We start from the raw sequence: 23,034 nt of genomic DNA on the forward strand, positions 1-23,034 counted from the left end.
ACTAATTTGTAATGCATTTTTAAATTGTTTTTAAGTTCTCTACAGATAATGTATCCAGTTATTGCCTGTACTATGGGCAGAGGCTCCCACTGCTTCCTACCCCCAACTCTGATGTACAAGTGACTATGTAATCTGTCAGAAGTACTCAAAACCACCTGTAAAATAGTTTCAGGGTCAGTGGGTGTTGGGATTCAAACCTGAATTCACCTACAATTTACAGGAAATAAAAAAAATAGAGAACCATGCTAAAAGATCACCATGAGAATGCAACCAGCAAAGTCCAGATTATGGGAAATTCTGTAGGACAAATGACCCAGTTTCTTCTAAAAAACATTATAAGAGGGGGGGAAAAATCCTAAGAGAGATGGAGGGGGAATCTATAATTAAAAGACTTGAGATAATCAATTACAATCTATGAGCCTTATTTGAATGTATCTGGATCCAAATTCAAAGTAAGCTTAAAAAAAAAAGAAAATTGGGGAAATGTTAAAAAAAATGTGTCTGATATTAAGAAATATTCAACAGATTTCTTTGAAATCTGGCTAAAAGTTGATCCCCATCCTTTTGAACTTAAAGAAGAGCGGCAAAAAGCCAAAGTAGAGATAAAACAGGATACAAATTCAACAGTATGTGAGTTACAAACAAAAGAAAAGGTGAAAAAAGCCTTACCCACAGCTCCAAACATCTATTGCTGGCGTATAACGCTCCTCTCCCAGCAGAAGTTCTGGAGGTCGGTACCACAGAGTAATGACTTTGTTTGTATAAGGGCGGCTGAAATGTAAATCATAACCATGACATAAATTTACAATGGTTACAACGGTTTCTGATGAAAAATACTTGTACAATTAAATGCAAATTAAAATAGCTGCCAACTGGAGACGGGATCATCAAAACAGCTCCATAGCAACCTAAGAGTTCAAAAGTAAACTGGACAGAAGGTGATGAAGAAATAACTTCCATTCCAATTTGGGTTGATTTATTTCAGTCTAAGGCAGATTCAAGAATTTAGATATAATTTACTGTCTAAAATCTAGGTGGTAACACATTTAGAAAATTAGGGAACTCAGCGAGTTATTGCAATTTGCAGAATACTAGCATATCCAAGAATGAAAAAGACTCTTTCTTATTTCCCACATGTAATTTTGTTGAATGACTCACCTCTCTTCAGAATTATAGAGCCGAGCAAGTCCAAAATCTGCTAGCTTGATTTGCCCACTGTAAAACAAAAATTAATTATTTTCATAAGTAACAACAGCAGCCTCCAACTTACACCTAAAAAGTCAAGTGCTAATTTAGGAGTTAAAGGAATTACAAAAATGAATTTTTAACCTCTGCTCTTTCAGTTCTACTCTTAATGGTCACTCTGCCAGATTAAGCCTCTTTTGAGGACTCCACTATACAAAGCCTTAGAGAGTTTTTTTTTGGACTACTACTGTATTTTTGGATTTGACTCCTTAACTAAGTATTTCTTTTATTTCTTGGCAAACAACAGTGGCTAGAACCTGCTAGATTAAATACCTGCTGTTGGGGTAAAAGGAATGGGCTGTTTTAGATTAAGAGAGAGTTAAGAGGCCTAACAACTAAATCCAATTCATAATCCTTGACTGATTCTGGTTTGAATAAACTAGCTATACAAAAGGCTTTTTTTTTTTTTTGGCAACGCCACAGGGCATTTGGGATCTTAGTTCCCCAGACAGGGATTGAACCTGGGCCCCAGCAGTAAAAGTGCCGAGTCCTAACCACTGGATCAAACGTAATGATATCTGTAATTTACTTTAAAATACGTCAGGCAGAAAAATAAAAAGGGAGCAAATATAGCAAAATGTTAATTGTATATGTATTATTAATTATATTAGTGTCTCAACTTTTTCTTATAATTTGACATTTTTCATAACAAAAAGTAAACTGCAACAATTCTGTGGCTATAACAGATTTTTCAAACAGAGAACATACCTTTGATCTGAACAAACAATTTTTATGATGAACAAGGCCCCTTCTACCAACAAACTGCCATCACTTCCTATACCATAAAGATACACAATTATGACTTTAGAGGGGTTCTCAAACGTTAATATGAAATAAGAATCACCTGGAAAGCTTGTTAAATGTTTTCTGGGCCCATTCCCAGAGATGCTGATTCAGTAGGTCATGGTCCATGAATCCGCATTTCCAACAAGCCCACAGGTGATGCCAATGGTGCTAATCTGAGAACCACACTTTGAGAACCACTCCCTTAAAGGGATCACATCCACTTTTCACTCTGCTAAATATTCTGTCTTTGACAGTGATGTCAAGCAATATTTTAATAAAATGCAACACAAAATGTTGGGAAACTATTTAAAAACCATCATTAACTATTTTGGATTAATCATATTTATCTAAATTCTTGTGTAGTCTATTTATTCACATTTACAGTTTGCCTTACATCTTGCGGAATGAAAAGCCAATTCACCTTTTTTAAGGGACTGGGGATAGCTCAGGTGCCTGATAGCTCAGATCAAGCAGAAAAGTGAGATAGAAGAGAAAAAAAAGGGCTCTTCTTGGAGGTACTCTTCAAAGTCTGAGCAATGGGACAAAATATTAAAACAAAAAAGCTACTATCAACGAAATTTTACATTAAATCAACTCTTACCATTCCTCGTAAAGATTATGGGCACCTTACCCACCTGTCCCAGACATCATCACATTTTAAGTTCGATTTATAAGCAAATTCTGAGAGAAGCAAAAAGGAAAGAAATAGCTGACTTGGGCCCTATATTGAGACAAAAAGCGTTCCTCAAATTTCTTGGCATCCTTACTTTGATCCCAAGACTCAAGGTAAGTCCTACTATGGTAGGACTGAAAGTTAAAATGGCAAAAGATATACAGTTATGGAAAATGAGGCTAGACCTAAACAGCACCTAGCATATTTCCTAATCCATCCCCTCCCTCCCCCCCTCACTCTCAGTAAATAACCTTCTTCATTGGAAACAGAAGCCATCAGGTGGGACCTATTTAACATACTTTTACCTATAAACTTATTTACACCTCTAACCTTGCTTTCTCCTTTCCCTTCAATTACAGAAAAGTGCGTCAATCTCTTCTTATTCAAGGATAATCAGTATTACCACCTCTGGCCTTGACCCCCATTCCTTTAGAAACTCATTTCTTTAAATTACTTTGGTTCTTTCTTGAATCTTCAACTTCCCCCTCTCTACTGATTTTCTTTTTGCTTAGCATTTAAATATGCTCAAACCTCTGCTTCTTTAATAAAAAATTAATAAAAACAAAAAACTGAGGTCACACCTACAATCACCTTCCCATTAACTGTGCTACCCACCCACTTACCCCACACTTTCACCACTGACCTTTTAATTTTCAGATTCTCTCTTTGGGCCTTAAAATCTACCTGCATCACCTGACATCTATGACCACTCATTTCTTAAACCTGCCTATTTTGCATTCATATTTCCTCATTTTCTTCCTATCTGTCTAATCAGCCCCTGGGGTTCCATCTTCTCACATCTTTTCTATGCTTGATAACTCCTAAATCTACAATGCTAGTTTGAAACTCCCATGTGACCATATGCCTATTTGAAATCACTACCCTGGATATATAACAGACATATCCAAAAGGGGTTTACTCTTCCCCCGACGCATCCTGCTGTTCCTTCTGTATTCCCTATATTGACCACTGTGCCACCCATCTAGATAGTTTCTCAGGTCAGAAATCTTCGAGTTAAAGTACTTTGATTCATTTGCCACCATTCACTCACTCATCAAAGTCTACTGATCTACCAAGTCCATCCTGCCCATCCTCTTCCAGCAATGCCTTGGTTAGTTCAAGCACTGACCGTTTCTTACACTGTTTTTAATAAGTCTCTCTGCCTCCAGTCCACATGCTATATGGTGACCATTTAGTGATGTTTCTAAAACAGAAGACTAATTATGTCTCTCCTATATCTAAAATAATTTGGTGTCATTTATACTTGTGTAATTAAGATAAAATAAACATCATGGAGCCCAACGCTGCTCTCCTCCCTCTCTTGTCAATGCTTTCTCTTCTTTGTCCACCTGAGGACTCCTCTCTAGGCCATCTCACCAAGAAGTCTCTGTGTAGACAGAACTAAATGGGCAAGAGCAGAAGCTGGCTGGATCAGACTACACCATGAGACTCTTGCATCCTGCTTAGCAACCTGAGAAGGAAATTCACTTTAGTCTAAAACCTTATCAGCTTCCTGAATATGGGAAGTCAGGGACAGAAAGGGGCCTGACCCACCAGAAAGGACACCAAGCAGGACTGCAGTTATTCCCTGGCCTGAAATATCCCCCAATAGAGGAGCAAAAGGAACAGAAAAAAGTATACTAATACTATAGTCCAGAAAGCTGCAAGATGATAGCCATCATCAAATTTTTGAAGTACTATTACTGTGGATACAGATTAACCAAGGCCAGCTTTAATGAGAATTGTGGTGGATCACAGGAATAGTGACAGAAAGGAATGATATATATATATATATATATATTTTTTTTTTTTTTTCCCCCAAAGACTTTTTTGTTGCTGTTGTGGACCATTTTTAAAGTCTTTATTGAACTTGTTACCATATTGCTTCTGTTTTATGTTTTGGTTTTTTTTGGCCGTGAGGCATGTGGGATCTTAGCTCCCTGACCAAGGATGGAACCCGCAACCCTCGCATTGGAAGGCAAAGTCTTAACCACTGGACCACCAGGGAAGTCTGCAGAAAGGAATGATATTTCTAATATCGTGTTTTGTCTCAAAAAGGTATTTAAGGGCTTCCCTGGTGGCGCAGTGGTTGAGGGTCCACCTGCCAATGCAGAGGACACAGGTTCATGCCCCGGTCTGAGAAGATCCCACATGCCGCAGAGCGGCTGGGCCCATGAGCCATGGCCGCTGAGCCTGCGCGTCTGGAGCCTGTGCTCCGCAACGGGAGAGGCCACAACAGTGAGGGCCCGCGTACCGCAAAAATAAAAAAATTAAAAAAAAAAAAAAGGTATTTAACTACAAATAACAATTTTACAGTAATTTGTACAATTAATATAATAATGCATTAATTGTATAATTTAAAAACAAAAAATTAACCAGCACCCTTCAATGGCTGTTACCTGTAAATAAAATTTAAGCTCCTTAGCAAGATGTACAAGATCTTTAAATTGGCTCCTTGCAACTGTCCAGCTTCATCTCTTGCCATTATGTGCTTCACTCTTCTTGCCCTAGCAATACTGACTCCTTTACAGTTTTCCAAACATAACGTGTTATGTTATCTTCACATTTATGTGCTTCTGTACATGCACTCTTCTTTTGCCTAGAAATGTGAACCTCTGTTGTCAGTCTTTCTGATAAATTCCTGTTCATTCCTCAAGACTGCATCTTCCCAGATGCTCCCAAATTCAAGGGGGGGAAAAAAAAGCTTAATAAATGTTTATTGAATTGAGCAACTTATTTGTTTAGCTTCCCTACTAAACTCTGAAATCTTCAGGGACCAACCATCCCATGTGGGACTTTTAGTGCTAAAACCAGGACAGTCTCGGGCAACACTGGAGAGTTGGTCACCCTACTCCACAAAGACAGGAAATATGTCATAACCATTCCATATTCCCATCTAGATGTTTGTTAAATAGAACTGATCCGAAATATTTAAAACAAAGGGTGCATCAGACAAAGATGGCTATAAACAGCCCACTACCTACAGAACCAAACACTGGCCTTATTTCAATGGTACCAGACTTGCTTTTTATTCCTCAGTATGTAGGGCTATCACCAAAGACTACTGTAACGCAACTGATATCACCAACGCAATTTAGGCAAATAGCCAGAGAGGAAGAAAGCAGATGATAAAAACTTCTGAAGAATTAACACTGTTCTTCACCAAATTCCTGTCTGTCTATACTATTAAAACCCAGGAGTAAGTGCTGGGCAGCAAGGTCAGTCACCAACTACATCTGTGTTTACTCTGAAATTCGGTAACTGAGAAAGTCTCAAGAGCAGTTAAAAGAGCAGGTATGTCTCTCCCCACTAAACAAAGGAGAATGTCATTAAGAACTCAATGTGTATTTGAATTTGCCTAAGACCACAAAAGTATTATTTACTAACTATGGCAAAAGCTCTTTGAATATTCCTATAGGATGTAAGTAATTCTCTAAAATGTCTGCATTTAAAAAAACCTTTACAATCCTACCTCTTTAGTCCTTACCAACACTGAGTCTGGAGACTCTGCTGATCAGAGTACCCCTATCACAAGTTGTTCCTAAGGTACAGACATCAGATGTACGTAAATGCAAAAAAGTGCATTACTGGGTTTACCTATAACCCCAATTAACTAGCTGAAACTAAGGGTGTCAGAAGAGAGGGAGAAAATGCTTAACCTCATACGGTTACTGTGTTACCTGTTGTTCAGCAAAATGTTAGAACACTTAATATCCCGATGCAGGAAATTCTTTTTGTGACAGTAATCCAGTCCTTCCATTAGCTGTTTCATAAATGACTTGATATGATCCTCAGAAAAGTGCACCAAACCAGATTCCAACAGTCCCATTAAGTCATGGTCCATATACTCAAATACAAGGTAAAAGGCTCCTACGTAGGACGAAGGAAAAAATTAAAAACAAGAGAAAAAGGATGCCGAAATGACAATGCGTCAAATTTTAACATAATTTTGGAGTTGACCATAAGCTTTCTGGAAAAACCACTTAATTTTACACATGAAGAAACTAAAACTCAAGCAGTTGAATAACTTGCCCATTCTAACAATAAATAACAGAACTATTTTTTGAATTAATCTTCTGACTCATAGTCCAGTGCTCTTTGGACTACTTACTTCTCTAAAGGGACAACTGCCCCAATTAGATTGTATAACTAGTCTTTTATGATCTAAATCAGTTGGCAAATTACAGACCCCTTGGGCCAAATCCGGCCTGTCTATTGCTGTAAATAAAGTTTTATTTGTAATATACAACCATGTCCATTTGTTACACATCGTCTAAGACTATTTTGTAGAAATCTTTACCCTAGTTAACAGCACTCACATAATAACGCCAGGGGTACATTTAGTACGAATTATTAATGAAATCTATAGTATTTAAGAATTGAAAGAAAAATGAATCATCTAATTCAACTCCCTAAATTTAAAAGTAGATAAAAGGCTAAGAGAATTGTGAAAGATTTGAAATCCACATTATCTTTCCACTTTCAACAGGTGCATGATAGAAGCAAATACTGTAACATAAGAAATACTAGACCTAGTTAGACAATGATCCATCCAGTCTAAAATTCTTCTCTCAGTAGCATAAAGGCAAGGATTCTTCATCTAGGGGATTGGCTTCAAGGATTCTTTGAACTCTCTAAATAGCATACAACATTTTAAACACATGTGTATGCAACATTTTAAATGTATTTTTTTGAAGAGTGAATCCATAAGATATTTTAAAAGGTTCATGACTCCCAAAAAGTTAAGAACCACTGCATTAAAGGAATATCTTAGCTTTAGCTAAGCCCTCGTATGAATTAAGAAAACACTAAAACTGCAAAAGAGAATGGATAAAGGACACAAACGGACAACTCAAAAGAAGAGAAAATAAGTAAAATTGATAGACATGGAAAAAAACTCAGAATATAAAGAATGCAATCCAAAATAATGATATCATTCATACTTCACCTATCAGGTAAGATGACAATTTTTTAAAAAGATAAACTCAATGTTAGGGAGGATAAAGTGGGATGGGACTCACTGGTGGGACATAAATTATTACTATCTTTCTTAAAAGCAATCTAACATTAAATATGAAAATTCCTTTGACCGAATAATTCTACTTCTAGGAAACTATATTAAGAAATAAATCAAAATACAAATATTTATGCACAGAGATGCTCAATGCAGTGCTATTATATTTTTTTTAACTGACAACTAATTGTTCAACAAGGACTGGTGAAATAAACTTGGATTCATCTATCTTTATACACAGTCATTAAAACATGTTAATGATACAAGAAATTGCTTATGACAAGTTATAAAACACTAAATACACTTTGATCTTGGTTATGTTAAAATAAATACAATATATATAAAATATAAAGTACTAGAAAAAAAATGCCAACATGCTAATACTACAGTGATCTTCTATGGATGCTCATATACTGGGAGTGGGAGAGAAATGATTGCCATTTTCCTTTTCTTACTCGCCTATGTTTTCAATTTTTCCACAAGGGGCATGCATCACATCCATTCATTCATTTAATATTTTATGATTAAAAAAATTTTTTTTAAGTTTTTGGCTGTGCCACACACCATGTGGGATCTTAGTTCCCTGACCAGGGATCAAACCCATGAACCCTGCAGTGGAAGCACAGAGTCTTAACCACTGGACTACCAGGGAAGTCCCCCATTATTTTACGATTTTTTAAAAAAGAATTTAAACAGTACATGGTAAATTATTTAAACAGTACAGAAGGGCATGGATGAAAAGCACCTCTCCAGAAGCAACCAATTAACACTTTCTTACACATCCTCACAGAAACTAGCTATACACTGTATTTTTTTTTGGCGGTACGCGGGCCTCTCACTGTTGAGGCCTCTCCCGTTGCGGAGCATAGGCTCCAGACGCGCAGGCTCAGCGGCCATGGCTCACGGGCCTAGCCACTCCATGGCATGTGGGATCTTCCCGGACTGGGGCACAAACCCGTGTCCCCTGCATCAGCAGGCAGACTGTCAACCACTGCGCCACCAGGGAAGCCCCTACACTGTATTATTTTTATAATCAGAAAAGGTTAAAAAAACACACCCAGAAATATACCTAGTATACTTAATTCTATTCCAATCTAACTTTCATAAATTTATCTAAGCAGGATTTCCTCTTTTCTTTAAAACTACTTCTACTAAATTCAAGAGGTATTACCCCCCTAGAGCTAATATATTTGAGGCTCTGTAAAGAAGTCCAACTTAACTTTATCCATTACCCTCCTAATTTTATGTATTTCAATCATATTCTCTGTTAACATCTCAGGCTATATTCACAGATGCCACCTCTTCACAGCTGCCCCTCTCTAAACCTTCAGATTTACTTTAATAAAAGTAGGCTGGATGTCATATATAGACTAATTCAAACACAAGTATGAAAACAACAAACGAATGTATCCCCCACAGACAAAAGTTACAAATCCAGGAAAACAAACCACTGTGTGACCTGAAAACTGTTTTAGAAATACCTGCTTTGGATTCAAAACTGTATAAGTACAAAACTACATTAAAAAAAAGGATGTGGACTTCCCTGGTGGCGCAGTGGTTGAGAGTCCGCCTGCTGATGCAGGGGACACGGGTTCGTGCCCTGGTCCGGGAAGATCCCACATGCTGCGGAGCGGCTGGGCCCGTGAGCCATGGCCACTGAGCCTGAGCGTCCGGAGCCTATGCTCCGCAACGGGAGAGGCCACAACAGTGAGAGGCCCACGAACCGCAAAAAAAAAAAAAAAAAAAAAAAAAAAAAGGATGCATATAAATGATGTAAAAATGAGAGTAACTGTCAAATCTGGGTTTTAATTTCCATTATTGTTATTACAATTTGTAAAAAAAAAAACAAAAAAAAACGACTTCAAAACATTGGTTGGAAGAGAATCTTATATTGTTTGTGTGCTGGCCTTATTAGGTGTTAACAGCAGACTCTAATTTTAATGATTAACAATGATTTCTAAAAGTATGAGTACAATAATGACGAATGGACATTTTATAAAATAAGCACTGTTCAGCACAAGAACAATCTGTTAACATCTTAATTCTGATGTGGATTAAAGAAAGAAGCTGGACTTTAGTACAACTTGTTAAAAAATGCAAACAGGCAAACAAGCTAAGAAAGGGAAATAAAATGTACCAATCTCCCATGCAGAAACATGATTCTTTGCTAGTACCTTTGTCCTTCTTGAAATCCAGCGCGTCTTGTTTATCTGTGACAATTTCCTTCATGTTAACAACACTTCGGTGGATTAGCTGACGAAGGATTTTGATCTCACGAATGGCTGTAATTGGGAAGCCCTCTTTCTCATTGTCCAGTCTCACCTTCTTCAGGGCCACTAGCTCTCCTGTTACAACAAATTCAAACTGTTATATTACAATTAGCATTTTTTGGCCACCACCATGAATCAACCAATATACGCTCTTGCTCTGAAACAGACTTAATGCCTACTTTTTTTTTTTTTGCGGTACGCGGGCCTCTCATTGTTGTGGCCTCTCCCGTTGCAGAGCACAGGCTCCAGACGCATAGGCTCAGCGGCCACGGCTCACGGGCCTAGCCACGCCGCGGCACGTGGGATCTTCCCAGACCAGGGCACAAACCCATGTCCCCTGTATCGGCAGGCGGGCTCTCAACCACTGCGCCACCAGGGAAGCCCCTTAATGCCTACTTTAATGCTACATGGCAGATACTTTTATACTGTTAAAAAAAAAAAAATCCCCATTTTCCCTTTCTTATCTTTGTCTTTTTAAACATTAAAAAAAGTTTTTTTTTTTTCTTTGCAGTACACGGGCCTCTCACTGTTGTGGCCTCTCCCATTGCGGAGCACAGGCCCAGTGGCCATGGCTCACGGGCCTAGCTGCTCCGCGGCATGTGGGATCTTCCTGGACCGGGGCACGAACCCGTGTCCCCTGCATCGACAGGCGGACTCTCAACCACTGCGCCACCAGGGAAGCCCTTAAAATTTTAATTCAATATTCTGTTAAGCCTAAAAATTTTGTATTATTAAAATATATCAATAATCCAGCTACTTCATTTTATCTTCAAGGACTAGCCCCTTACCAAAGAGCAACTGACAAATTTTATTTTTACCTTCTCTTAAATTCCCAGCAAGCTTATTATAAAACATTTACAATGGACAGAAGGAGGAAGGTTTTTAGACAGTAATAATTATACTCTTCTTTTGGAAAATTTTAGTCTATTTCATAACCTTTGGAGACCAAATAAGAACTCAAAGTTTACTTTTGCTAAATCCACCTAAGACATCAGTACTGCTAAATTTTTAACCTTCTGACATCTAAAATTTTGTGGCAATATTTACCTGTGTCTTTGTCCTTGGCTTTATATACTTGGCCGTAGGTTCCCTCTCCAATAATCCCAATAATGTCAAACTTGTCCACACAGCGTTTCCCCCAGTCACTTTCTGTTTGTCTTCTTTCTCCATAACGAGGACAACAAATTCTAAAAAAGGGAAAACAAAAATAAAAACAAACAAAAAAGTTATTTTAAAAAATTATGTGCATTCCTTTTTTTCTTTTTCTTTTTTATTTATTTATTTGGCTGCATCACATGGCTTGAGGGATCCCGATCAGGGATCAAAACTGTGCCCCCAGGGCTTCCCTGGTGGCGCAGTGGTTGAGAGTCCGCCTGCCGATGCAGGGGACACGGGTTCGTGCCCCGGTCGGGGAAGATCCCACATGTCGTGGAGCGGCTGGGCCCGTGAGCCATGGCCGCTGAGCCTGCACGTCCGGAGCCCGTGCTCCGCAGCAGGAGAGACCACAACAGTGAGAGGCCCGCGTACCGCAAAAAAAAAAAAAAAAAAAAACCGTGCCCCCTGCAGTAGGAGCATGGAGTCCTAACCACGCCAAGGAATTACCTAAGCGTATTCAAAGAACAAAACAGAATTCTTTTATGATGATTTCTCTGGCTCCTGAGTCTTTTATCAGTTTCTTTATTAAAAAAGCAGGAATCAAATGATATGAAATAAATAGTTTAAACAGTCTCTCACAGTGGCTAATCTCTCACAGATTTTTTTTTTTTGCTTCAGGAAGACATAAGATCAAATAACAATAGATTTGCTACTTTATTGAGTACTGGCTTCCTCAGCCATAGAATGGGAAAATAATCCCTACATCATAGGGTTACTATGAAAGTAAAATATAAAACTGGCAATAATATGTGCTCAATAAATGGCAACTATTTTTACTACCAGGAGAAGAACGCTAACAATCTGAAGATCAAACTCAGATTCTACTACATTTATGGCATGGCAATTTATGTAGTTCGGGAAAAAAAATCCCCCATCTATTAATTCTTCATTAATGTGTACATGGTTGACACCCTCTGAATTAAAGGATTTTTTTCTTCTTTAATACGCTAAGTATTATGAATTCAAAAGATACACTGGGATCAATGTTCATGGTATACTTGGATTTGGGAAATTATTGTTTTTCTAAAAAACACAACATGGTATCTATGAGTGTAGATGAAAGGATTTTATCCATTAAAATAAAATAAGATCTACATTAGGCCCAATCCTCTATAAGCCTACTGGTGTAGGTTGTGGTCCAAAGGTAAGGAAGAAAGCTGTAATTAAGGAAGGGTCCCTCCAAAAACTCACTTTGGTCTCTTTTTGTATGGTTGCTGAGGTGGTGTGATTGCCTTTGGTTCTGGAGAGTCTGGGGGAGATGGATCCCCACCAGGGAGCTCTGGAGGGAGAGGGAGGTCTGTGAGTAGGTGACGTGGCCTTTGTTCCTTCTCCTTCTTTACAGGTTTTGATGGTAGAGTTTCTTTCGGACTAAACAACAGAGAGGAAAAAATGAAAAAGATCACAATTACTTAAAGGATGTGCAAATAAAACTTTTCAAAGATTATAATGTCTGGCTGTTAAAAGATTACAAAGATTTTACTTTTAAGGGAAAAAAACCCCAGTAATATAACAATGAAATGGAGTTTATCACAGTTAAAGAGACTTGGATTTTGCAAAAAGAAATCTATAGTATATTAAAAAAACTAATAAAAAATTTGGCATATTATTTGTAGCAACTTTAATAAACTTCTTTAATGTCCTTCCTAAGATTCTATGTGGATTTTTATTGAGATGAAATAAAATGCAGGAAGTTATAATCTTAAATTTGCAAAACACCACTGCAACTCATGAAGTCACCAAACCTGCTCCATATTTTAACCAGCAAAGATTTAAATGACTGAAAGCCCAGCAATGTAATACTGGGTTGGCCAAAAAGTTTGTTCGAGTTTTTCCATGTTACAGAAAAACCTGAATGAACTTTTTGGCCAAGCCAATACTATTATGTTACTGAAGATGTGGCGAGAAACTTGGAAAAAGCAAATAGTATTTTACAGTGTTTTGTAAGAAATACAGCTAAGCTGGAAATCAAAATAAGTGAAAAATATACTTATTTATTCTACTGGCTGGGAAGCAAAAGGCAACCATATCCGACCATCCAAAATGGATAAATAACCTTCAAACTAAAAATCTAAGGAGAAAGAGTCCAAGAGACTATTTCAGAATCATTAAAACACTGATAGCAGAAGGTCTCTCATGATAATCAACAAATTTTAATAGTCAGTGGGGAAAACAGAAGGGATGGCTTTCCTGGAATAGACTAGAAAATTCAGTTTTCAGATCCAATTTTTAACCACCTCTATTTATGAGTAAAGGAAGGATTTTGTGCCATGCATGTCCTCAGAAAAGATAGTGCAGCATACTAATTCATGCCTACAAATAAAACCATGCTAGATAGTCTTTTGTATTCCATCACAGTTATCAGCAGATTAAAAAGAATCTGAGAATCCTAACCACAGTACAAACCTCCTCTATGTTTTCAACAAGTGGTTATTTAAAAAAAAATTCTTTCATGAATACTTCCACAGAACCATAAAGAACAGATCTACCCCTTGCAATGTATGTTTTTGTTTTTGTTTTTGGCTGCGTTGTCTTTGTTGCTGGGCGCGGGCTTTTCTCTAGTTGCGGAGAGCGGGGTCTACTGTTCGTTGCGGTTCACGGGCTTCTCATTGGGTGGCTACTCTCATTGCAGAGTACGGGCTCTAGGCGCGTGGGCTTCAGTAGTTGTGGCACTCGGGCTCAGTAGTTGTGGCTCATGGGCTCTAGAGCACAGGCTCAGCAGTTGTGGCGCACGGGCTTAGTTGCTCTGCAGCATGTGGGATCTTCCTGGGACAGGGCTCAAACCCGTGTCCCCTGCATTGGCAGGTGGATTCTTAACCACTGCGCCAGCAAGGAAGCCCCGCAATGTATCTTTTTTTTTTTTTTTTTTTTTTTCCGCAATGTATCTTTTTAAAGCATACTGCTGCCCTCTGTGTGTGAAACACAATCTCAAAAGCTACTACTTCCTACCAATTTTCATCATTTTAATCTCTTATAAATCAGACAGAACAATAGAATCTAGTTTGTACCATATCAACCAGAACTGGGGTAGTCAATGGAGAACAAAACAATCACCTGAAACTTTCTGTTAAATTACTGATAGAGATGAACACACAACATTATTATAATTTGCACTAAGATTTTTCTACCCTGGGAACAAAGCCTGTTACCAGAAAACTCTTGAGTCAGGATGCCATATAGATTTTTTAAATTTCCCCAATTTTTAAGACATTTGGGAAAGAAAATTCCTAATTTTTCAACTAATGTCAAAATATTTTTTATAAATTTCAATTCCTCATGACTCAGAAATAGATTCCATCTTGGTTCTGTGTCACTAGAATCAAATTATCTGAATTCTTTCACCATCATTTACATTCAGTCTATATTTTATACTTACACTTGTTTTATCCAAAATTTACTTTATGGGTTCAAATATTGTTTGCTACTGTGAAAATGTACATTGCTTCTGAAAAATTATATTTTTAGTATGTTTATGTCAAGAAAGAATGAGTGTTTGATGGGATACGTACTACCAGTTCAGGGCACAAGTTAATAGAGGTCAAATTCTGTTTCAATAAATTCCAAATGTACCAAAAACCTTGGAATAATGATGACCCATAAAATTGCAGTGCTTAACAACATTATGCTCTTTAGCCTTTAGTGTAGGGCACTCACTAAAATAAAGCTCTATATAGTTCTGAGGGCATACAGTAGATGCAGAGAGCCTAACATATTGGAGCAGATACTGAACATCTAAGTCATTACTTGAAGATTCAGTACCAGGAAGTGCTGATCTACCCTACCAATATCAGTATTTCCTGGTTCTCCATTTATACCTGCAGATGGGTTCACATGTAGTGACAAGGTTGCATAATGCTTGTGTATAATTAAAAAAAAAAAAAAAAAAAGTTGCCAAGCTCCAAGATGCTGAAATTTTAGAATCCGGATAGTCTCTTGGAATTTACGATGCTGGATTTAATCTGTAGGTACAATGTAACACCTCTAATAAGTCTTTATTGTTAATAAAGAAAAAAATATGAATTTACATATGAACTATGTGAAAAGAAATTAATTTTTTTTGGGGGGGTGGCCGTACCACGTGGCTTCAGGGCTCTTAGTTCCCCGACCAGGGATAGAACCCGAGCCCCCTGCAGTGGAAGCACAGAGTCCTAACCACTGGACCATCAGGGAATTCCCCAAAATTAATTCTTATTAATTAATTTTCAAAATGTAAAATAAACTACTTTAAATAGATCATTTATCTCCTTCCCCTTAAAGCAGGTTGTTTAAAAAGTGATTTATTTTTACAAACTTCTATTAAAAATTTGAGTGAATACATTAAAAACATTGTATTAGCATTCTAGTAAAAAACAAGCATTCTATTACAAAAATCCTAAAATCTAATCTGAACGTTTACCCAGGTCTATTCTACACGAGCTCAGTACTTTAAAAATACAGCCTTTGAGAATAATGTAGACTCTATTCAAGTCTGATAAAACTCCAAATGAACCAGGCTATCAAAAAAATAAAGAAAACAATATTAAAAAAACCCTATGTGGTTAACTGAAAATTTTTTAAAAAGCAGCAGATCCCCATGAATAGCTATGTTCATGAAGAATGTACCATAACACGGTGGATGTTTGGCAGCCTTTGCTTCTTGAAACCAAGAATTGTAGACCATGAATCATAAAGGTTTTTGCAGTACCATTAATTAAATTCACTCCTGCATTTGATACCTGGGTTAATACACTCCTGCCCAATATATATGTTTGAAAGAAAAATTTCAATCTTTTCCCAAAAAGACAAATCCTCTAACACAAGCTTTATGTCATGCAGGTGGCAAATAATTTAACTACATGCCCGATGTCATTTCACACAAGCCCTGACTCTGGCTCCTTCAGCAGTTTTACTTATTCAAATAATCAATATTTAATGACTGCATTCTGTGTTCTATGTTTAAAGCACTGTAGGCAATAAAAAGATGTGTAAGTCACATTCTCAACATTTAAGCTCCTGAAGCCTCACATGAGAGAAAGTAGGAGGAATATGAGTCCCATGTGCAACTTTCAGATTACTTCCTAAAAAGTTTTCTTACATAAAATTATTTTTCGGGACATCCCTGGTGGTCCAGTGGTTAGGACTCCACGCTTCCAATGCAAGGTGGGCAGGTTCAATCCCTGCTCAGGGAACTAGGGTCTTGCATGCTGCGCAGTGTGGCCAAAAAAATTTTTTTAAATAAATAAATATTTTTCATGTGAAAGATAGGTGCAGCTGGTACATGGATAGGGTAGCACCAAATAAGTAAATAAAAACAAGAACAGAAAAACTATCTTGAATTTATAGTTTTATAGTGAAAAAATAAAACTGATAGTGGAAGAAATCTTCACTTCCATTTTCCTACCTTTAGTAAGGACTATAAAATAAAATAGTTACATTTTTGGAATCAGAATATATAACAAAAATAAGTTTTCTCACTTCATTCTCTCTCTTACACATTTTTAAAGATAGCGACACATACTCAAATAAGCACTGAATAGTCTTACTTTACCCCTCATCTGCAATCTGAAAGATAAAAATTCCTATGTGCTTTCTATCAAAATTGTTCCACCTCTGGAAACCTGCACTCCATGCTGACACATGGTAGGTAGGTTCAACAGCTATTTGGTTAGCCAAGTAAATATTTCAGAAGGAGGATCCTTAGCCACACTGATATTGTCCTAGCCACTATGTAAACTAAGATTTAAACAAGGTTCCTGCGGATAGACAGTGGCCTAGGTTCCCTTTGGATGATACTCAATTGACTATTTTCCAACAAAAACTGTAAAAATATATCGCTTGTATCTATGAGAAGTATATTGTGTACCTCAAACAAATTTTTCTACATAAATTTCAGGTTCTGTTCTCCTTTGCAGTTCTCAGGATGTGGCAGAATTCATAAATACCTATTAATATTAGAAAGAGCATGTGAAATTTTTCTTTAAAATCAGATTTACAGCTATGTATAGTAATGGAGCCATTCTTTTAAATAATCTCTTTCCCTCTCATTTATTGCACTTGCACCTTCTAAAAAAAGTGCAGAGTGTAATCTGAAAAAATATAGATCTAGAGGGCTGAAATGTATCACTGTTCAAACTACTGATGTCACCTGGAAAGTAAGGGAAGCTTGGGAATTGGTCTGGGATGCAAGACCGATAATACTTATTTTTGTGCTTACAGTGGAAGTTTGTTGCAATAAGTGAAACTCACATCCTCCAGAACAAGAGGGCAGAATCTCCATAGGAAAAAGAATAATAGAAAGATTGCCATGGCATATGTCACTGCTAAATCATGTTTGTTTGGTGGTACTTGCCTGGCTAGGCCTGTCAAGAAATTAAACAAATATATTTCCTAAAGCCTTCCATGAAATCAGATTCATGCTTCAAATTATTTCAGTTTTCAACACTCAGAGGACTCATTAAAATTAGAGCTCTTCCCATCACCCCACTGTGAATTTATATTCTAATTAGCAAAGATTCTACATATTGTTCTTTTCTTCTTACAGGATAATTAATTTTTTTAAAGCATCAGGAGGAAAAAAAAAGTAGCTATAAAAGACATTTTTGGGACCACTGAGGATATTATTATTATTGATATGCTACTGATATTATTTAATAAATGAATGACAAGTTTTTTAGGGTGATAAAGGTATTGTGATTATATAGGAAAATGTTCTTGTTAGGAGAGACATGCTAAAGTATTCAGAAGTGTCATGATATCTACAGTTAAAACAAATATGGCAGAAAATTAACAACTGGTGAATCAAGGTGAGGAGTATACAGGTGTTAATTATATTCTTTTAACTTTTCTACAGCTATTTAATATTAAAATTTTCAACATAAAAATTTAAGGAGAGGGTTTCCCTGGTGGTGCAGTGGTTGGGAGTCCGCCTGCTGATGCGGGGGACATGGGTTCGTGCCCCGGTCCGGGAGGATCCCACGTGCCGCGGAGCGGCTGGGCCTGTGAGCCATGGCTGCTGGGCCTGTGCTTCTGGAGCCTGTGCTCCACAACGGGAGAGGCCACAACGGTGAGAAGCCCGCGTACCGCAAAAAAAAAAAAAAAATTTAAGGAGAAAAACACACGATTTTTAAAAATTTGAATCAAAATTATCAATAAATACACTTATGAGTAAAAGGGTTACGTAGACCTCAAACTGTAATTCTCTTTTCCTAACAAATGTCATATATAAGGGCTTTTCCACTGAAAACCAAACATCAAAGGCATTTCCTATTCATGAAAGCATTCTAAACAGCCATTCATTAGATCAATTTTGACAAAGCTTGAGAACAAAAAATACATTACACTTAGAACAAGACGGCTAAAATTTCCCAGTTAACCACAGGACTTACCTATCCATGTCATCATCTCCCAGTAATAAGGGTGGGAGGGGCAGAGGAGGCAACGTTGAAGTTTTTAGGTGTGGAATAGCAGCTGTTACAGACACTTGAGTCTTCACAGAAACCTGTACAGGGGGCTGAGAATTTGCCTGAGAGGACAGAGTTGATGTCCTTGGGTGAATAGAAGGGGGCAAAGTTGAAGTACTAGAAGAAAGAACCTGACTAAATGCTGGTTGGGGAGGAGGCAGAGGTGGTTGCTGTGGAAGAGCTGGTAGTGGAGGCAAAGGTGGCAAGGGGGGTGTCTGAGGTGGAGGGGTAGTAGTTGGTAAAGGAGGTGGAGAAGTAACTGTGGGAAGAGGTGGAAGGGTCTCCTTTTCAGATGTCTCTGTCTCTTTTGGAGTAGCAATCTCCTCTTTCAGTGCTACAGGTTTAGAGTCTCTTGTTCCCTGTCCTTTTGAATCTTTAAGAACAGGATGCTTCTCAGAGTTTTCATCCAACTTTATTTTCCCTGTATCTAAAGAATTTTTGACCTCTGTATTTAGATGTGTTACATTCACCAGTTCGGTATCTGGGGCAGATTTTTCCAATTTTACACCTCTGGGTAACTTTTTAGACTCCAAGCCTGAATCCTTAGCCTCTACTGAACTGTTCTCTTTTCTAGGCAAAAATATAGGCGAACCCTTGGATTCCTTTCCATCCATTTTTGCTGCAGCAGCTGCTGCTCTTTCCTTCTTTTTCCTACTGAGTTCAGCTCCCAAGCTGGAGTTCAGTGGAAGCCTGACAGGTGAGATACTGGAATGTCGACTGCGTGACCCGGATCTCTTCTTTTTACTATGAGACGATGAGTGTCTTGAATATGCGGGACTTCTACTTCTAGACTTCATGGATTTTCTACTGGAAAAAGAAAAAAGCAGTTTAAAATGGATAGACTACAGCAATGTGGAATAGATCAGTTAAACCAACTATGAAGAACTGTAACTTAAAAAACCCACTGAGTATTTAGCAATCTTAAAAATAGATTAGGTACCATCAAATAATAATAATAACGTATCAATATTGGTTCATTAATTGTAACAAATGTAAGATGTTAACAATAGGGGAAACTGAGTTTGAGGACATAAAATAATTCTTTGTCCTATCTTTACAATTTTTCTGTAAATTTAAAACTGTTCTTTACTTTAAAAAATAGATTAGAAGGAAATAAATCCTGCATGGCAACATATTTCAATCATATCATCTAAAAATTATCCACTACTTATTCAACTGAAGGAAGATGGATGGATACTTTTTTCCCATGCTAGAAAATACCCATATTCACAATGATTACTTTTAGCATTTTGGTTTAAATATCTGATAAACTGAAAACATGATTTTAAAAAGTCATACTTAATGCTAAACGTGGGTTATATCAATTAGGAAGTTAAAAGTAACTAGCACACTTCACCAAAACCTAAATTTTTTAAACTAGACAGCTATTTTATTGAGAAATCCCAGGAAAAGATTCTGTTCCTTGTATCCTCACTTTATAATTAAGTTGCACCTATACTAAACAAACCCCCAATTACAAGAGTTAGGATTTACAAAAACTAGATAAACCAGAGAAACTGTCTTACCAAAATAATTTATTAGAAGTTATTAAAACTATGATGGCTTCTAGTACTTTCAAATATAAAATGATTTCCAATAAACTTTTTAGGAATTCATAAAGCAAGGTATTATTGCATGTTCAACTTATCTTCTCCATTATTAAGGAAGGACTGGAAAGTAAAATCTGGGAATCTATAAGGCAGATTATTCTAAATTAAAACCCAAACCCTCATTAATTCTTTTTTGCTTTTTCATAAAGCCTAATGTGCTCAGGCCTCAGTGTGAGGAGGAAAAAAATTAGCACAAAAAATGTGACTGGACAAAAGATAATTTGCCCAGTAGTGTAAAACAAATTGTTCCCATTCCAGATCTTCAATATCTCCCTTTATCGTTGATCATTGGTAAGGCTGATGTGATTCAAAATGTTTCAAAACAAATAGCATATACATGGTAGGTGAAACAACTCACATGATGTTAGTCATGACTTTCTTATACCTATAATGCTTTTTGGAAACTTTCTTCCAAGTTTATTAAAATGTAAAGTTATCATTGGAATCAAAGTGCTCAAAACAACAATAACAACAATGTATATATGAACATGAGGATATAAAATACTGAAAGTAGTTAAGTGAATTTACCAAATATCCACTTACCCTTCAGAAAACTAATACTTCTCTTATAAATAAGTGGCTAAAACAAGAGGTTTTCTCTGATTGAATTATAGGCTGGTCTAAAACTAACATTATCTCAGGAAAACACTAAGTAATGTCAGAGACCGTGCTCTACAAACCACTGTTTCTTTCATCTTTCAGCATGACTAAATCTTCCTAAGGAACTCTGCTACAAACCTTAAACTTCTGAACAGAAGCCTACTGTTAATAGGATGTTTGGATGGCCATAAGTTACATAAACGTTACATTTGAGGTCCAGGTCCACTCTTCAAGGAAAAAAGGGGGTACAGGGAACAACAAATAGGTAAATGCAGGCAACAAAAAAAATTGTCTTCAAAAACAAATGTATTTTTTCCCTAAATTAAGTTAGGTCCCACCATTTGAAATGAAATTTCTACTATTAATCACTAATAATTTGGTGGATGCAAAGACCTTGCGTTTCTGCCAAAGCATTTTCAGTCTTTAAAAATGAAATCTTTTGTTTAATCTTGACTGTCTCTCTCAAGGAAAAAAAACAGAGAATACCATAAAAGGGATCTGTATGTTCCTCCACCCTGACTCTAAGAAATTGAATGAGGAAGAATACGTACATAACGCACACACACAAACACATAATGCTCTTTTCAAGCCAACTAAAAATGTGCATGTGACTCCAGGATTATTATGTAGTGTTTATATTTGTGTCCTATAATACTGTGTCTCCAATTCTTTCTTGATTTATTTTTACCATCACTGCACTAGTTCCAACTAAGTGAGTAGAGGAAGAGAGAACTTGAGATTTGAATCCAAAAGGTATCATTGCAAAGTAGCAGTTTTTACTGAAACTTGTTTTAGTGTTTTAGCCTCAATGTAATTCTGTATTCCCAAACCCCGTAACAATCAAAAATTCTCAGAACAGGCTTAATGAAACTACTCCCTCAAGAAAACAAATATTCTGAGAATATTTCTTAGGCATCCTTAAAAAACTAAGCAATTTTACAAATGGTACACTTAAGACATCCATTTCACTGTATATAAATTTACCCCTCATCCCTCCAAAAAAAAAAAAAGTGAACTCTAGCTAATGGTGTACATGCTAAAGTGTTTATAGTGACGTGAACTTCACTATAAACTTCAAGTAAGTATGCAACTTACTTTGAGATGAATCAAAACAAATGAAGGTGGAGAGATGGATAGAGATGATAAAATGTATAGCAAATATTAATTGCAGAATCTAGGTGGTACATACTTGAGTCCTCACTACAATTCTTTCAACTTTTCTGTACTTGAAAAATTGTAATAAAATGGAGGGGAAAAGCCTAAGGAACTTCAGACTCTGACAGCTAGGAACTCCTGTAGCTTGATGAATTCAAACTAGTTTATGAATAATTATAACTTTAAGTCAGCAAAAATTACTCACACTGACATGCATGGATTTTTTCAAATTTGCATACTTTCTCTACTAGTGTTCAACGACATTTCCCTCATTCATTGATAGAATTTACTGACTGGCTCCAAGTACCAGGCACTGTACCTGGCTATGCACTCATATTTACTAATTAATCCTCACAACTCTAGAAGTAGGTAGTTATTATTCTCATTTCACACACAGAGAAATTAAATTATATGCCAAAGGTCACAAAAGCAAGATTAGGATTCCACTCAGGTATAACTCCAAAGCCCAAGTTCTGCTTTTGAGGCAAATGTTAAGTCTACAAAGAGGGAGGTACATCTCACCACCTAGGAACAAGAACAGTTTTCTGTAGACAATTCACTTCAACAATTAAATTTCAAACTAACATGACTTTCTCACCAAAAATATCACAGTGAAGGTACTATTACCAATTTTTAAGAGAAAGATTTTGAAATTCACCTGTGGTCACAAATAAGTCAATGGTGATGCTGTAATAAAATCAAATTATCCTTGGAAACAATTTCTGCTAGGTTATACCATAAAAGGGAAAAAGAACTAATTGGCTGAATTTCCACTAGAAACATCACATAAAAGACAGGAGTCTCGGGCTTCCCTGGTGGCGCAGTGGTTGAGAGTCCGCCTGCCGATGCAGGGGACGCGGGTTCGTGCCCCGGTCCGGGAAGATCCCACATGCCGCGGAGCGGCTGGGCCCGTGAGCCATGGCCGCTGAGCCCGCGCGTCCGGAGCCTGTGCTCCGCGGCGGGAGAGGCCACAACAGTGAGAGGCCCGCGTACCGTAAAAAAGACAGGAGTCTCTTGCAAGTTATCAAAAAATTGTCAATTAGGAAATAAACTTACAAGTTTGGAGACTCAGTGGACAGCACAAATGGTA

The 23,034-nt window shown here is 37.2% G+C and overlaps 1 protein-coding gene and 1 non-coding gene across 3 annotated transcripts in view; one reads left to right on the top strand and one right to left on the bottom strand.

Annotated features, from left to right (window-relative positions):
- Nucleotides 1-23,034, bottom strand: part of CDK12 (cyclin dependent kinase 12) — a 40,088-nt gene that overhangs the window by 15,499 nt on the left and 1,555 nt on the right. For both annotated transcript variants that reach the window (XM_065896827.1, XM_065896826.1), the window contains exons 2-8: nucleotides 18,505-19,386; nucleotides 12,335-12,511; nucleotides 11,036-11,175; nucleotides 9,893-10,063; nucleotides 6,385-6,574; nucleotides 1,159-1,215; nucleotides 670-771 (exon numbers count right to left, since the gene is read on the bottom strand). In XM_065896827.1, the coding sequence (XP_065752899.1) occupies nucleotides 670-771; nucleotides 1,159-1,215; nucleotides 6,385-6,574; nucleotides 9,893-10,063; nucleotides 11,036-11,175; nucleotides 12,335-12,511; nucleotides 18,505-19,386 (1,719 nt within the window). The remainder of the gene's footprint in view (nucleotides 1-669; nucleotides 772-1,158; nucleotides 1,216-6,384; nucleotides 6,575-9,892; nucleotides 10,064-11,035; nucleotides 11,176-12,334; nucleotides 12,512-18,504; nucleotides 19,387-23,034) is intronic.
- On the top strand, nucleotides 16,236-16,308 carry TRNAW-CCA (transfer RNA tryptophan (anticodon CCA)). Its single transcript has one exon. It is a non-coding gene; the product is annotated as a tRNA-Trp (tRNA).

This window comes from Phocoena phocoena, chromosome 19, assembly GCF_963924675.1.
Source record: "Phocoena phocoena chromosome 19, mPhoPho1.1, whole genome shotgun sequence".
Classification (NCBI taxonomy): Eukaryota; Metazoa; Chordata; class Mammalia; order Artiodactyla; family Phocoenidae; genus Phocoena; species Phocoena phocoena.